This window comes from Acanthopagrus latus, chromosome 7 (genome assembly GCF_904848185.1).
Source record: "Acanthopagrus latus isolate v.2019 chromosome 7, fAcaLat1.1, whole genome shotgun sequence".
NCBI lineage: Eukaryota > Metazoa > Chordata > Actinopteri > Spariformes > Sparidae > Acanthopagrus > Acanthopagrus latus.
Window position 1 is genome coordinate 4310231 of NC_051045.1, and position 16148 is coordinate 4326378.

General features: G+C 39.6%; 1 protein-coding gene across 6 annotated transcripts; it reads right to left on the reverse strand.

Moving 5' to 3' along the window:
• Window positions 1–738: 738 nt before the first annotated feature.
• On the reverse strand, window positions 739–15727 carry tmem269 (transmembrane protein 269). 6 transcript variants are annotated; one of them, XM_037104395.1, is made up of 8 exons: window positions 15412–15634; window positions 12704–12750; window positions 11710–11759; window positions 9351–9498; window positions 8112–8209; window positions 6842–6985; window positions 6557–6757; window positions 975–5736 (listed from the first exon to the last, which is right to left on the reverse strand). In XM_037104395.1, the coding sequence occupies exons 4-8, from the start codon at window positions 9389–9391 to the stop codon at window positions 5627–5629; spliced, it is 594 nt and encodes a 197-aa protein (XP_036960290.1). In that variant the 5' UTR covers window positions 9392–9498; window positions 11710–11759; window positions 12704–12750; window positions 15412–15634; the 3' UTR covers window positions 975–5626. The 6 variants fall into 6 exon arrangements, with proteins under 6 accessions (XP_036960285.1, XP_036960290.1, XP_036960288.1 ...); XM_037104390.1 differs by lacking the exon at window positions 11710–11759 and having other exon boundaries at window positions 739–5736; XM_037104393.1 differs by lacking the exon at window positions 15412–15634 and adding an exon at window positions 15641–15699 and having other exon boundaries at window positions 9351–11759.
• Between the last annotated feature and the right edge of the window lie 421 nt (window positions 15728–16148).

Here is a 16148-nt window from a genome sequence, read left to right on the forward strand (position 1 = left end):
ATGCAGCAAATTGATGTAGGTGATTTTTAAGGAATAGAGATAACAAATAGAATGTAACCTGTTATATGCAGGTTTTTTAAATGCAGGTAAACCTGCTAAAAGTAGGCAAATGACTCTTTTCACATTGCCAGAGGGTGAGTTTGATTTTCTGATGTTTTACAAGTTTGTCATCACAGATGCGCTGGAAAGTAGCAGATCATCCGCCTCATCAGACGACATCCAGAAGATGTTATACTTGATTTAATAACTCTTAGACATATAATTTATTTTGCAAAAAAACAACAGAAGTTACTAAGGAGTGAGACATCCCACTTCTTTTTCATTTTTGTTGCACTACGCCATTTACACACTCACTTTTAAATGTCTTAAACTTCAGCCTCTTTCGAAACTCCAACTGACCAACGCTACTACACTATTTGTCAGCAACAAAAGGAGAGTAAATTATCATTCATGCAGATGTTAGATTCACATCACAGCTGAGCCGAGCCGGAGGAATTGTAATTGCAAGCAATTGTATCAGGGTAGACTTGGTTCCCTCAGGATACAGGTCACCTGTAAACACTGGTGGGAGGCTGGTTAATATCTGTCATGAACACTAATTCTACACAGGAATTATTAAAATGTCTTATGGTATCCTGTGAGGTGCAGGCAACGGTCACTTTGACATGACAGTGGTAAAACAAAAAGCCAGAAATCCACAAATCAAACCAAAACTCAAAAACAGAAATGAGACTTTTGTTTTAGATTTCTATTTTTATTTTTTGATCCAGTTCAACATGAAAACAGGAGAAACACAGCCATCTTTCATTTTTAAACCCCCCCAAAAACAAAAATCCTGACAAGATTTTCATTTGTCAGAATGAATGGATTAACTGAATGATCGGACATTATACGATGTAGACTGAAAACATACAATGAAGCAATAAAATAAAAAAAAAAAATGTATTGCCATCTCTTAGGCAGTCACAACTTGGTAAGAAAGAAGAAAAAAAAAAACAAGTCCGTAACTCAGAAGCCATTCTGGGGTCAATTGACTTTCAATTCAGCTTATTCATAACATACATTCAAACAGCAGATCAAACAACAGGAATGACAGCACAATCATATTTCAAAGTCTTTGAACTGACTGGCTTTTGAGACTCCTACAAAATGGAACAAGTGAGGAAAACCCCCAATCCTGACCTGAATGTTGTGAAAGTGAGGTGACCCCAACCCTGATGGACACATTAACAGTCAGTCAACACAAGACTGGTCATAGTGCTTAATGAATGCCCGTCATTGTGTTGCAGATAAGCCAGAAACAACATGGAATTTTTTTTGAATCTCGAAAAAAATGGTGCTGAGAAGTCATGTTGTATATTCAGAGACTAAAGGCCTGTGTACACTACTCATTAAACTATGCTCAATACTGTGGGCATCATTGTTCACAGTTGTGTTCCTTGTCTGAATACAACAGTTACAGGCTAGTTTAAATTTAATAATTAAAACTCAGGAGATTGTTTCACTGAAATCATTGGTGTGTATTTTGCTTCCCTGCTGCCACGTGTTTACAACATGGAGAGAAGATTTGATTACTCGTGAAGACGGGAGATTACGCAGGAGATAAACCCTGATGAAAATTCAGTTTTTAGAACAAGCCACCCAACCCCTGACTTCAGTGTCAGTGCAGTAAAGAAGGTTAATCCTTACCAGTAACATTAATATTCCCTGTCATCCCTCATTCTGTAACTTTCAATCTAGGTTCTATTTTGGAGCAGTTGCATGAACGCAAAGGTTGAATTAAACAAGTGTAATTTTTACTTTAAGCTAGAAGTCCAAAAACTGTGTGACGCTGATGCGGTTTCATCAGTGCTCTATCAAGCGTTGAACTCATTATAAAATAATAAATTGCAAGGCTCTAATGGCATCCCAATACATTATCAAAAAATAGGTATTTCCTTTTACAAACATGATGATAAATCAACTGTCAGTCACTCTTGCAATCGCAACGATACTGCTTCTTCTCAAACCAAGTAAAGATAAACACAACCATTTAGTCTGAATTACAGGTCAACTGATTGATTGGTTCAGCGGGACCTTTGCCAATGTATTGTTATCAGCTGAATTTGGCTCCAATATTTGCAGATTGGCTCCGCAGCATCTACCGAGCATGCGGGGGAGTATGTCGCTGTTTTGCACGAAGGAAACACTGAGTCAGTCATCATCATTTAAGGGCCACTTTTGTAAATATCCAAACAAGTAACTGCCATACGTTAAGTTAAGCAGTTGCCACAAATATGCGACAGCCAGACTTTACACGTTACATTAGAGGTATTTTTCCATAAAGTAATTCTCCACTTCATGGAGCATTACTCTGGCGATAGAGATCCTGGGGTAACGTTAAAGGTTGGTGATTTTATTGGAGGCTGACAAGTCATATCTAGTCTTGCATAGACCCGTTTTCAGTTTATTCTCTCCACAAGTTATCTAGTCTTGCATATATAATGCGACACCGTCACCTTGTCTCCTGTAGGGACAGGGCACTGAAGGCTGCCAGGAGAAGAAACTGTTCTGTTAACGTTACGTAACTCAACACTGTACTTACCAATGTGGTCTCTCTTCCAAATAGCCCCGTCGCGTAACTATCCAGCCATTATTGAAATGAAATCGCACGCTATTAGGATCCTCCTTACACTGGGAATATGTAAGAATATTAATGGTTTTTAAAATCTGTATTTAGCAATATAACGGGACACGCAACAGAGGTAATCCTGGCCAGTTCAGCCACAGAACAGTGCATCGTCCATTGGAAATAGAATAGTTTCATATAATGTAATCTGCTAAATTGCGGTTTAATATCAAACAGACAGCTACTGCTAGCTTTTCAACTCAAATTAAAGACTGTTCATGCACATCTCTAAAGTTACTTTATTTTACTAACATTACAAAGCCAGAGTTTAACGTAGCAGCGAGAGAGAGTCAGGAGGTGAGAGTAAGGGTCCTAATGTTCAGTTAAACAATTCTCATAAAGTTATTGCCAAAGATTGTTGCATTTCAACAGTGTTACATTTATAAAAAGGAATAAAAACATTTAAAATATGGATATAGATGACTTTGTTGTACTTGTCCAGCTTTCACCAACAAAAAAATCATTGGCATTTTAATCATATATCGGCCGATCAATCGGCTATCGGCTTTTTCCTTCTCCCTAAGCAGACTTCAATTTTAGCAGTTAATGTTTCTGCAAACCACAGATACGTCCACGGTTGACACTTAGGCCAAATGTGGCATATCGTGTTTACATTATGCAGTACGCCTACTAGCCACCAGTGTTATCACAAGCCAACAAGCCTGCCAAACAGCCGAATGCAGTTCGTGTCACACCACTGGACCAAAACCACCCATTTTTCATGGGAAGTAGTGGCATCTCCATCCGATATTTTTATTTTTTATATTTGCCAAGCCATGATGATTTCCTCACCAGGACTGAGTGATTTCTGCGCTTTAACCTAAAAGAACATAAGCGCAGTGTTGTGACAAACATAGAAATAGAAAATTCTCCCTAAACATAAAGATGCAACATAAGGACACGTCTAGTTTGAACTTATCTGTGGTTCTGCAGACACATTCTTGACTAACATTTATTCTGACGATTGGGTTTATCAGAGACAGACAAGGCTCCGATCATGTTTGCCGACTGTTTGATACATAATTCAGAAAAGAGAAGAACCCACATACTAAACTGTCTCAATGCATGCTGTGACAAAATCAAACCCACTTTTCTCTTTGATACACAACTTTATATATTCATAAACTTACACTACACTTCATATATCAAAACAATTTTCAAGGCTCCAAAAGCTAGAGTTCTGTTCTGTTTTGTCCAATCCTGTCTTTCTCTTGAGAGTCTGTAGGCAATGATGTCCAGCTTCACCTCAGGTTTCATTGGGTTTCACTCTACGTCAATGACCTCGTATTGTTCATTAAGGACCCAATAACCAAATTTCCACCATTACTACAAGTGCTAACACAAAACAGTGCATCACCAGGCTCTGAAGTAAACTTTACTAAAGGTGAGATACTATTACGATACTATAAAATTAAACATCTTACTTCTTAATCTGGGAAATCTGGGAATCTGAGTCGGGAAACAATTTGATAAAATACGCACAGAGGTTCAGCAGACTGCTGGATCATATCGAATTTGACCTTTAAAGATGATTAGACTTACCTGTGACTTCAATTGGAAGAATTAGAATTGGATTTCCGACATCACAGCATCACAGTTCAGACCATTTGGACTTTGTCACAATCAGAAGAGAATGAAGGAAGATCAGAAAAAAACAAGGATTGCAAAAAAACTCTGCTGAATGTCGTTCCCTTTTTGGGGTATTATATACAAACTGAGTACAATTACCAAGAACCCAACTATGCACAGCACTTAACATCTCCATTTCATTCTTGAATCTAAAGGGTCACCCATTAAAATGCTTCACTATCGAAACAACCCATATCCCATAACAGGGACAGACTCAAACATTGTGTGGATGAAGGCATTACATAGTTAGGGACCTTTACACAGAAGGTATATTCTCTAGTTTCCAAGTAACTGTCCTGAAAATACAACCTCAGTACAATCTGTTTAAGTGGCTACCTGTATAGTTCACTGTGTCGAATCAAATACACCTCATGGTATTCCCCTCAGCTCCGATGGTTTTAGTATTCACATCAGCTTTCGACAATATTCTCAACAATAATTGTCATGAATATGAAAGTCCTTTCACAGAACATCAACTGGGAGTTTGATCCGTATTGTTCACATAATGACGCTGACTGGCACAAACTTTTTAAATCTCCGGTAAAGGCAGGCTAATTAAATTCAGATCTTGCAATACATGTGTTAAATTTAACAAAATTTCACCTGGGTGGCAGAAATGTAAAATCAAAAAATGCATATATTTTCCATAGGATCTGGCATTGCCCAATGATTGCAGATATTATGAAATGTATTACTCATTTTATCTATAAAAAGGAATATTTCACAGGACCCTAAAATGTAGCAGACTTAGAACAATTCAAATTAATTAACCAGCTGGGAAAATGCATTTTAGTCAAATGGATGTCTGACCTCCGCTCACAAAGACAATAGATCAATGAATTAACATCATATTGTATAATGTTTAGAGATCTGGGAAACCTCCATATAGACCTTACCTCAACTCAAATATGAGGGTTGATATTTAGTTGCTGATTACTTTAATCTGGACCTGATTGTATTTTTTTTTTTTACCATATCATACGTTTACATTGACTCTATTGTATTTTATGGTTTAACAGTAAGTGCACAGGACCAGACTAAATACAGGGGTTGGTGGTGGGCGCTAGCTTGTCTTTTTGTGTTGTATTTTGATTTGATGAGCAGTGTTGATTTTTTTTAAATACATTACATCTCTGCCTGTATTTTATTTTATTTTTTACCAATAATTATAATAAAAAAAAGTCACTACAAAGAAATAGAGCAAGTGTTGGCCTGTAGTGCATGAGCATGTTCAGCTCAGACCCTCAATGGCAGGAAGCCTCAGCTCACTCAGATGGGCCAGGTTGGCCGCAACCTATTAGCAACTTTTGGAAAAGGCCAGAACCCCTTTTACACTTTACTGCTCCAAAGAGATGTGGGGAACAAAATGTAGGAGACAGACCACAGCAGGTAGTACAAGCAAGCAGGCGGGAAGGAAGAGCAGAACACCATCACGACTCCTAGGGGGGGGAAAAAGGTTGAGTGAGACAATTTTCTAATTTCGAAAGAATGATTTAATCCAATAATAAATATTACATAATCTCTTCTTTGTGCAATGTCCACCATAAATGCGTAACGGACAGGGTTCTACCGTCTTGCTAGCAGTGTTCAGAATTTGCAGTGTGAGGATATATAAAAGTAAAGCAGTGCTTTGACCTAAATGCTAGTGTCAGCATTTAAGGCTTATGTTTAGCGGGTCTGTTAACCATATTCACTGCCTTTACTGAGCAAGCCAGCATGCTCACATAAGCGCGAAACAAAGTACAGCTGAGGCTGATGGGAAATGTCATTAGCTTTTCCCAAAAGTTGTAATCTGATTGGATGCTCTGGATAAAAAGTTATCATGATTTATCTGGAGGGAAACATGAATGTACCAGACTTCGTGGTAAAAGGTTTTGCCAGTTGATGACAGGAGTACAGTAACAAGGTGGTCAGACCGCTAACTACAGGTACATTTAGCAGCAGTTAGCGGTTACTGTAGCGACAAAGCAACTGGTGTAAATCACCTGGGAACTGTAACTGGCCTCCGTCATTGTTCTCTAAGGCTGCATATGGCCCTGGTCTAGAGATGTTCATTGGGAAGCTGCTGGTTATCACTAGTTAGCAGTTCATTCGCAACAGGTACAGCTGGATATGACAGAGTTATACCAAAATCACTGAATGAAGTAAGAAAGTTATGTGTGAAAATGTATTTTTGTGTTTTAACCATCAGTTCTGGCAACTGTGCTCATGACAAGAGAGAGAGGTGAATCCTACTGAATTGGTTTTCAAGCGATTTACCTCCGGCATAGACTACTTTCTTCCAGGCCTGGGACTCCAGCACTCTGTCATGAGGGTAGAAGTTTTGACTGATCATGAAGAGGATCATGGCCATTGCGAGGACCCGCAGCATGGTCATGTTTCCTCCAGACAGCAGAGAGGCGCTGGCCAGGATGGCTGAGGAGTAGATGCAGGGCAGGCCGCGGTACACAAATGGAATCCCTACGGACCAAAGAAGAATAAAGTAACTAACCCCCAGTTTAATGACAGACTCAAATAAAAAAGAAGCCATGTCTGAGAACTTACCACTCGAGAAGAAACAGAGGCGGACGAACACAGATAGGACGTAACACATGCACAGGATGTTGTCCAGCAGGTCAGATGTCCTCAAGAGCAACGACGTGGCAATCCCGAAGGTCGTGAAGTCACCAAAGTCATCAAGCTTGGCACCTGAATATGAAAAAGACTCATAAAAGACCCTTGATATTGACAAGGAGATATAAATAGTGCTGGTGTCGGAACTTGCTGACAGACATTAACCATGCTACAAATATTCTATTCTGCTTCAGAATGGCTACATGTGAACACCGACTGTCCTATTATTAAACTTCTTTCAATCTGGCAGTGCCTCAGTCATGAGTTTAATGTCTACGAAAGCCAGTGCAGATACGTTATCTCTCCAGCGTAGTCACCGCCAATGTCACTGACATGTGACATCTCCATGTGGAAAATCCAGTGTCAGCCCAACAGGCAGCCACATTCTATAAACAACATTCTCCACTGCCGTGTCTCTTTATCCCAGGAGCACGGAGCATGTTTTCAGCAGATGAGGATGAGGTGATTCAGGCCACTGCTCAAATGAACGAGGTGGAATTCCACAGCCCAGGGTCAACAATTTTAGCAATTTCAGATATGCAGAGAACCCAAAGCAACAGGATAAAATAGACAATTGGAGCGTGATCCCGTGGAATTAGACTGCTTAATCAGAAAGTGATTGTTCATTTGACAAAATACGTGGGGGGGAACAACAACATCCACCTGCAAAGTCATGCAGAAAAAACCCCCGTCGGGACACAAAGCCTCCAGAAATGCACAGCCACCGATGTATTGTGATGCACCTGGGAGTTATTTTGGGCTGTGGAAAAAACTTGCAATGTTACAACAGCTATTTGTGCCTCTGGATTTTTCACTATATAGGGTACAGTGCTGTGATCTTTTGAAAAACAAGCCACAGCAGCACATTTTATATGCTGTGCATTTGCATGAGCTCAGCGGGGGTAAGAAAATTTACAAATGCAAATCTCAACCCCAAACCCTCAGCTAATAGCTAAAAAGACACTGATTTAATAACGCTCAAATTGCATCACATTAAAAATGTATGATTCCTCTCTTGGGGACTTTGTAAGACTATCCCTAGTATTTCAGTGGCAGGGTTTAATTCTACTGGCTTCCTTTGTTTGTGACCTCGTGCAGCCACATTAGAAAGTCCAGACAAAGGACTGTGCAGCGAGTGCTGCCAACACCCCAGATAAAGTTTATCTTTGGTCAGAGCTTTTGACCACAACACTCCACTTACCCAGCGCAGAGCAGGCATCGAGTCGCCTGGCAACTGCCCCATCCGCAAAGTCCAGCAGGTAGCCAATCAGAACCAGCCAACACGCAGCGTGATGGTGCCTGAGCAGAACGAGTGACGGTTAGGTTTAGGTATTTGATGACAGCAACACGTTTCAAAGGGTCAAATATTTTCACAACTGGAAAAGGGTTTGAACTAGTGCCAGTTAGACTTCAGCTGGGTTAGTAATGATGTGAAATAACAGGGAATTGCCATCTTAAAGTCTATCGCCATCTGGTAATGACAGAAATCTGGATTTTAAATAGAGTGGTGAAGTCCCTCCCCTTGTGCTGTGGTGAATGGCAATCATTTTTTGATCCCGTTTGAATTTTTCAATGAAATGTTCCATATGATGACTGTCAATTCAAAAAGATAATTTCTCAGCATTCACAAAAATCAATTAAGTACAAGCCTGTGAAAAAAGACAACCACAAAGACGACACAGCCAAACGGCGACGTCAAATTGATGTTGTCTTGTTGAACGCTAACCAAAAACCTCCCAAAAAACCTTGAAGAACCGATTCCGTAATACCTCAAATAACTCTCTTTTCATATAACTGCAGTTGTAAATATGGCCTGATTGTTTGTGATTTTCTCTTTTTTTTAAATCCTTTTTCTGAGGCAAGGTGACAGATATCGGTGTTGGTGACGTATATTGAGGAGATGATGGAGTTTTACACAAAACTAAAAGGTGTTTCTTTAGTATCTTTATAACAAACTCTCTCTCTCTTGACCTTCAATCTTAAAAAGAAAATTAGTCAGATAATCTTTAAACCGACAAACATTATGTGTAATTCATGGCATAATTCAAATGGGATCAGAAATTCATCTCTCGTCTACTGTGCAAATATTTTCCAAAATGAGGTCCTCTATATAACCAATACTGAATGAACATTTTTTTTTCATTTATCTAAATGTTTTTAATATGTCAACTTTTTTCACTGCTTCACACTGCTGCTGTCTTTTCTGTGTGAAATGTTTTGTTTTCCGTTTTGTGTACGCTTTTTCAGAAAGTGTTGTTGTGTCCTGGCCCCAAGGGAAACCATCCTAAAGTCCTAAATTATCATTATCATTTTGGATTTATTGTTTGTTTGTTCTTTACTTAAAAATAGTTACACACTCTCGACTTCATCCATCCTGCAGCTGCTGAGCCTGCCTGACGTTTTCAGATAGTTAACATCCAACAGTGTTGTGTTCGCTCACCCATTCAGACTGCTGAGAATGGAGGCCATGCCCATGACCATGTTGGCAACTGACAGAGCATTGGCTGCATTTTTACGTGCAAACTCCTTGATCTGCAGTCCCGTGGCGTGATCGCTCAGAAAAAGCTTGTTGGTGCACTGAAAGAGACCTGAGACCACAAAGTAACAGCAGTTAGTAGTTGTCCGTGCTACGTCAATAAAACCTATGCTGAGATTTAAGAAGCAAAAGCAAAAACTACATCCCTACTGTGATCCGGTGACCATACCAGCTTTTGATGGAATATGCCTGAAGCTTCAGTTAAAACTCAGTTGGACTGAGAGTAAAAATGTGCACAAAAAAAAATAAAATCATAACCTTAATACTACTTTATATACCATCTAATGGAAATTCATATTGCAGTATATTGTAGCATATGTTTGCATATGTTTTCTTTTTTCCTTTTTAAAAAAAAAAGCATATTACTTTAAAACTGATTCCCCCGTCTTATGTAAAAGAAGCATCACTTACCAAGACGTATGTTTATTGGATGGAGACAGACCTTACGATACATTCATCCATTTTCAGATCAATAAAATGCATTTGTTACTGTACATTTCATTCATTTGCAGCCTGCAGCATGCAACATTAGCTTATCAGTTATATCTCTACACTACACATATTATACATATTTTTAACTGTTACAAAAAAAAAATAATAAAATGGCCACAATGACATGTAGTTAACTTTAATAATCAATAGATAATACTTGGAAGAGAAGAGTATATCAAAAAGGATACAATGTCTGAAGACGATGCATATGAAGTGTTAGCACGCAATTGTGATCTTAGCAGGGGGGAAGATATGCACAAATACTGGTGTGGGGAACAGTATGAATACAGGGGACTACCACATTTAGTCGTGGCCCAAAGTTTACATGCACTTGTAAGCAAAGTGTTTATCAAGGCAGTCTTCAGTTCCAATTTTTAAAGTTCTTCTGAAAATGTGACCAAATCTGCTGGCTCAAAAACATACATACACTCATTCTAATATTTAGTTAAATGTCTTTTGGCCATTTTTACCTCAGTTAGGGGCTTTTGATAGCCACCCACAAGCTTCTGAGAGGTTAATGGTTTAATTCTTAAACCTAACTTGGACTTGTTTCATCAGGACAGTCTAGAGGGGTTCAGGACTTGGGAAGGCCATTCCAAAACCTCAATTCTGGCCTGATTTAGCCATTAATTTACCACTTCTGATGTGTGTTTCAGATTGTTGTTCACCCAACTGCATCCAAGGCACAATCTTCTGGCTGATATCTGACTCTGGAGATAATCCTCCTTCTTCATTATTCCATTTCTTTAGAGCACCAAAGCCCAACAGCAACATGCTACTACCACCAATATGTTGGACAGTAGGTGTGGTGTTCTTGGGGTGAAAGGTGTAAAATCAATGCTGAGCTCTTGGCTCTTTCACACTGTGGTGCATGTGGCTGTGTATAGTGGGTGTAAATTGATCATTCAAGTATCTTTATTCTTGAATCAGCAGATTTGGCCGTGTTTTCAGACGACCTATGATGGATTAATTATTAAACCAAACTTCATGAATATTTTTAGATGAAAAAGTAGTTTGTGTTCCACTCGTTCCATCACAGAAACATGAGCGCTGTGTTAAATCATTAGAACTGAAAGCTGCCATGATAAACGTGTTCTTTACAGGTGTATGTGAACTTTTGACCACAGCTGTACACCACTGGCTACAGAGTGAGAGTGAGTTGGACCTACTGCTTTGACACATACCAGACGTGAGATCAATGAGCCTGTTAACGCTGATCAAGCCTAGTGACCTGAGACAGGCACATGGCAGCAGCACTTACAGAGCAAATCTACTCATACCACTGTAGCCTGGGCTGTAGCAGAGATTGTGACGTAAAGATTAATCTACAACCTCTCCTCATTGACTTGTTTTTAAGACAGGCAGTTCATATTTAAATGCTAAACTGCATTTTGTTTTATGGCCAATAGCCATAGTTTTATTGAGCCATGTTTGTTTGAAGTGCAGTTAGAAAAAAACTTGATTACTTTGAAGACAAACTTTGCGGTAAGAACCAAAGTTAAAGCTACATTTTTGTAAGCAGGATGGAATGACTGCTGACAGTGCCTCACTCCAGCCAAAAACTGCCTCTGCCCCCACAAAGCTGTGAAGTGTTTTGGTTTTTTTTTTAATTGAAGTCAAACAAAGAAAATCTTTGTTTTCTGTCGGCTTCCTCTCTTGTGAGCTTATCACTTTCTCTCAAGTCATAGTACTGTCCAAGACAGGATGCATATTTATTTTTTAAATTCTTTTTTTTTAACGTTGCAGTAGCAACCCTGAAAGTGTTTTTCACCCTGAACTTCCTGTGATTCCAAAGCCAGGCGAGTTCAAGAGACTCTTCATCTGAAAGAAAACAGCGTATGAGACACAGCAAAAAGCCAACAATAACTCACACTTTAACTTGACAGCATGCGTTTTACTTCTCAGTTGAGTTTCTTAATTTTAAACACAAGTTACAACCTGGTATTTGAATCACTATCTGAAAACGTTTCATGGATTAAAAAAGAAAACACATCAGTTGATTCTTCCAGAAAATCACATAAATGGCCAAGTTTGCTAGATGAATAATCAGGTGCATTCACGTCTTTCGCAGTAAAAACGATTAGAGAGCCACACAGCAGCTCTGTGTGAATCAAACAAGTCTGTGGGGTCGCAGCGCCTGTGCTCAAACCACTTAATGCACTGTCTTGGTGTTACACTAACTAATAAAAAAAAAAAAAAAAAAGAGGATAAAGGCCAAAGCCAGACACATTGTCAATTTCAAGCAAGTGTTTATTTCTGGATTGCTGCCTAATGAGTGCAAAGCATGATGGGAAGGCCCTTGTTATGTAATACCCTGCCATGTTACCTGGTAACGACTAAAAAAAGAGTCAACAAAAAAGCAGCAAAACAGTTCATAATGAGGATAATCTGAGGTGAGCCGACTGCACAATACAAATTTTGCTTTTAAACGTGTCGACTGGGTTTTGTGTCAAGGAGATATAGTGAAAATGTATTATAAGAACATTTAAAATGTATTCTTTCCACTTCTGTTAGGTGTGGTTTGTGAATATGTATAAACTATGTGTGCTGTGATAATTAATTTATTTTGCTGCATCATCTGCCCTACAATGCGATCCATCTTGTATTATTCTGTCAGGCCGAGAACCCTCCAGAACGCTGGCCGCTGTTTTCCTTCCCCTAATTTGATCCGGGATAACTTCGGCTTTAATCTCTGGCACCCACATGCCCATGCAGGTGTGCATTAATCCAGATTTACGAGATGAGATTGAGAAACGAGTACGTACCGGAGGAAGGAGTCAGGAGGATCATGATTGTCTCTGGCTCACAACAGCTGTAAGATAAAAAATATCTATATATTGAAAAGTGCTTACATGACATCTTTCTTTGCAACTTTAAAATATCCACCCAAATAAATTTTAAAGATTAACTACACAGTATTTATCAAATATTTACAAATAACTCTAAACTTCTGCTTCTTTAATACTATTTATGACTATTTCATAGGATCCAGCACAACCTTGGTCACTATGAAATACATTTTCGAATCATTTTTAATATTATACATCCTGTCCTTCTTTTATTTTCCACTGAAGTTCCTCAAAAATCACTTGTTTGTCTATTCTGCTGGCTGGAGGGAGCAGTAACGCCCGAAGTGTAATTATAGCTGTGATTTTTGTGCATGAAACGCGAGCTAAGTGGGCGTTTGTGCCGTGAAACGATGACATGAGTATGAAGGTTAATTTAAGACGTGTGTGCGCGAGTGTGAAGCTGTCCATAAATACTTAAATGGTCAGGAGGCGATCAATTCAGACAGAACACGTCACTTAACAGAGGGGAGACGAGTAAAACATGGGAGGTGAAGGGACAGTCGAGGAGACAGTGAAGGAGAGGCGGAGAGAGCGTGCAAACAGAAACATAAATCAGATGTTTACTACAATAAAATAAAATGCAAAATACTTTAGTAATCCCACAGAGGTGAAACTGAGTCTGACCATACCCTTAAAAAAAAAAAAAGGTAGGACAATAAAAAAGATACACGCATATCAGGGCAGTAAAATAAAAGGTGAGGTGAAGGTGAAATAATAACTTGTGTAAACATCCAAATGACTGCACAGAACTGTGTTTGGTCACAGAGTACAGCTACTACGCACGTCTCTGGGTGATTCTGAGTGGTCAACGTGAATTCACTGATTAATAAATGTAAGTTAATTATGCTTAATGTGTAACAACAGTCGTTATCCCATGTGCTGACAGGTCAGTGTGGATTTATGATGCGTCCCCCTGACTTTTTCACTCCCCCTGACCTGCCAGTTCAGCGCCTGTTCTGAGCGCCAGGACCTTTGGATTTACACATTAAGCACTGCCTGGCAACCAAAGGCATTTAAATTTAGCCTACTGTTACACAGTGGTGGAAAGTTACCATAAGCACATTTACCCAGGAGCTGTACTCAGTTAGAGATTCGCCCATTTTGTACCAATTTCTTCTTTCTACCTTTTTTAAAATGTATTTTCTTTTACTTTAGTTACTGGTTACTTGCGATTTCAGATTAGTAATTCAAAATATAACCTGTTGCAACATTAAAGTGACGTACACCGAATGCATAGTTATAATCAAGTAACACATTACAGGATATTCTGAAACTTTCTGGTATTTTTGGTAACATTTGGAATGCAAGTCCCCTAATTTAAAAAATGTTACACCTGTTTTGATTGATAGCTGGACGATCACAGTACTGCTGAATCTAGAGTTAATGTTTCGGTGTGATGGTGGAGGTCGTGTGTGTGACAACAAAATCTCAAATAAGGCAGCAGCCTGGTTCTCAGGCATGTTTTCCCCACTAAGCGTTCTTTAAATTTCCTCAAATCATTCTTGATTCTAATTGATGACTCTGCCTCTGAAACCACTTGCTGCTTTTTCCCTTTTTGCAGCTGCTCAGAGGGGACTTCAATGCGCTCCATCCTCAGCACCAGTTTCTAGGACGGCCGACGTCCCTCTGCACAAACACATCACTGCAGTCATGAAAATAACCAGGGGCCTCACTGACCTGTGGGGGTCTCTAATCCACTAAAATGGACAATGGCCAATCAACAAGTCATCTCATGACACTTTATAAACCACACTCCCTGACTGATTCATTAACAGAGACCTAACATTTCCCCCCTGACCAAGCAGGTGTGTGTGTGTGTGTGTGTGTGTGTGTGTGTGTGTGTGTGTGTGTGAAAGTCACAGATATGGACCACATAATAAAGTGTGATGAATGTCACTAGCGACGGTAATATCCAAGACTCCCTCTCAAATGGCGTGCTTTTAAGAGTTGTTAGAAATGTAATCAACTTTGTAAAACGGCTATGACAATATTCATCTCACTGACATCTCCTTGTAAATTCGGCATTAAGTACGACACATTCCGAAGCTTCTTTCCTTGTAAAAAGTGTCAGTTTCTTCGCGGCATCGCTGCAAAAAGCCTGTCACATCTTCGCCGGACTCCCTTGCAAAAACACTCAATTTTGAAACCTGTTGCGTTAGGATAAACTGTAGAAGTCGTGATACGCTGTCTACAACATAATCGTAACAACTCGAACCTGCTTGTTAATTCGGCAAACGTTATACATGAAGAAATTATTTCTTTATGTGAAAAACGTATCCGTTTTTAAGCGCAGCCCTGCATTTTTCATTGAGGGTGGCAAGGACGCGTTTACGGTCAGCCATCATAACATTCCTCCGTTTCTCTCCTAAATTTGGCTTGAGTTACTCGTCATATAGACCCCCACAAAACTCATATTATAACCCGAACGCTGATAAATAACAGTCAGCTGATGAGGACAGGTGCATGTGTCCGGTATCTAACATCACTGCAGTTCAGGATGGAGAAAGGGGCGCAACTGCGTCACAGCAAAATCATCCATCTTTGTTTTTCTTTTTTTAAAAATACGTATTCGATATAGATGTGAGGATGAATGAACCACACGCAGAAAGTGCATCTCATCTTACCTGAAGGGACCTCCACAGATTACAAATTCTAGATTATTCCAGTGAAGACGTCTAACTGCGCAAGAACACACGTTTCTGTTTTTTTCCGTTTTTTTTTTTTTTTTTTTTTTTTCCCCGCAGACTAACTAAATCTCTGTAGTTGTTTTGTTTTGTCTGCTGTTCTCTGACTCGTGTGTTTAAAGATGCTACGCGGTCAACAGAAACACGAACACCTCAGCAGGACGTTTACCTGTCAGCTTCACAGCCGCTCTTTCAGCGCGTCCTTTTTAAGACCAAGGATAAACCCGCTGGAATATTCCACCGGAAATGACGCTCCTGGTGCTTGTAGTTCTTTTTTCTTCCCCCAAACTGGACTACACCGAAAGTAAGGATAGATGGACACTGGGGCGGAAAGTATGGAAGACTTTTTGTAACAATTCAAACTTAATGCTGTAGTGTCTGTGTGTTTCCTACACATCCTGGGCTCTAAGACAATAGTGAATAGGAGGAAGACAGGATGAGATGGGACCAGATGCTCTCCTTAGACAACTGCGGGAATGTGACAGGGTGAGGGCCCCCACAACCAGGAGCCCTGATCAGCCCTGAAGTGGGCATCAGAGATAAGCTACAGGAAGGAGCCCACACCAGAGGTTAAGAGCTGACTCAAGGTATACATTGTCATTTAAGTGTAGAGAGACCATCCTGTCCACTTTAGCTGACATCAGCAAAGTTAAGTAACGCACACAAGAGTTATTTCA

Excerpts from the sequence above, each read along its gene's own strand:
- tmem269 (XM_037104390.1), bottom strand. The coding sequence starts at position 12,728 with ATGATCCTCCTGACTCCTTCCTCCG. Across the intron at positions 8,210-9,350 it reads ATTCTCAGCAGTCTGAATGG|GCACCATCACGCTGCGTGTT; the intron begins GTGAGCGAACAC and ends CGTTCTGCTCAG. Across the intron at positions 6,758-6,841 it reads CCTCTGTTTCTTCTCGAGTG|GGATTCCATTTGTGTACCGC; the intron begins GTAAGTTCTCAG and ends TTTGGTCCGTAG.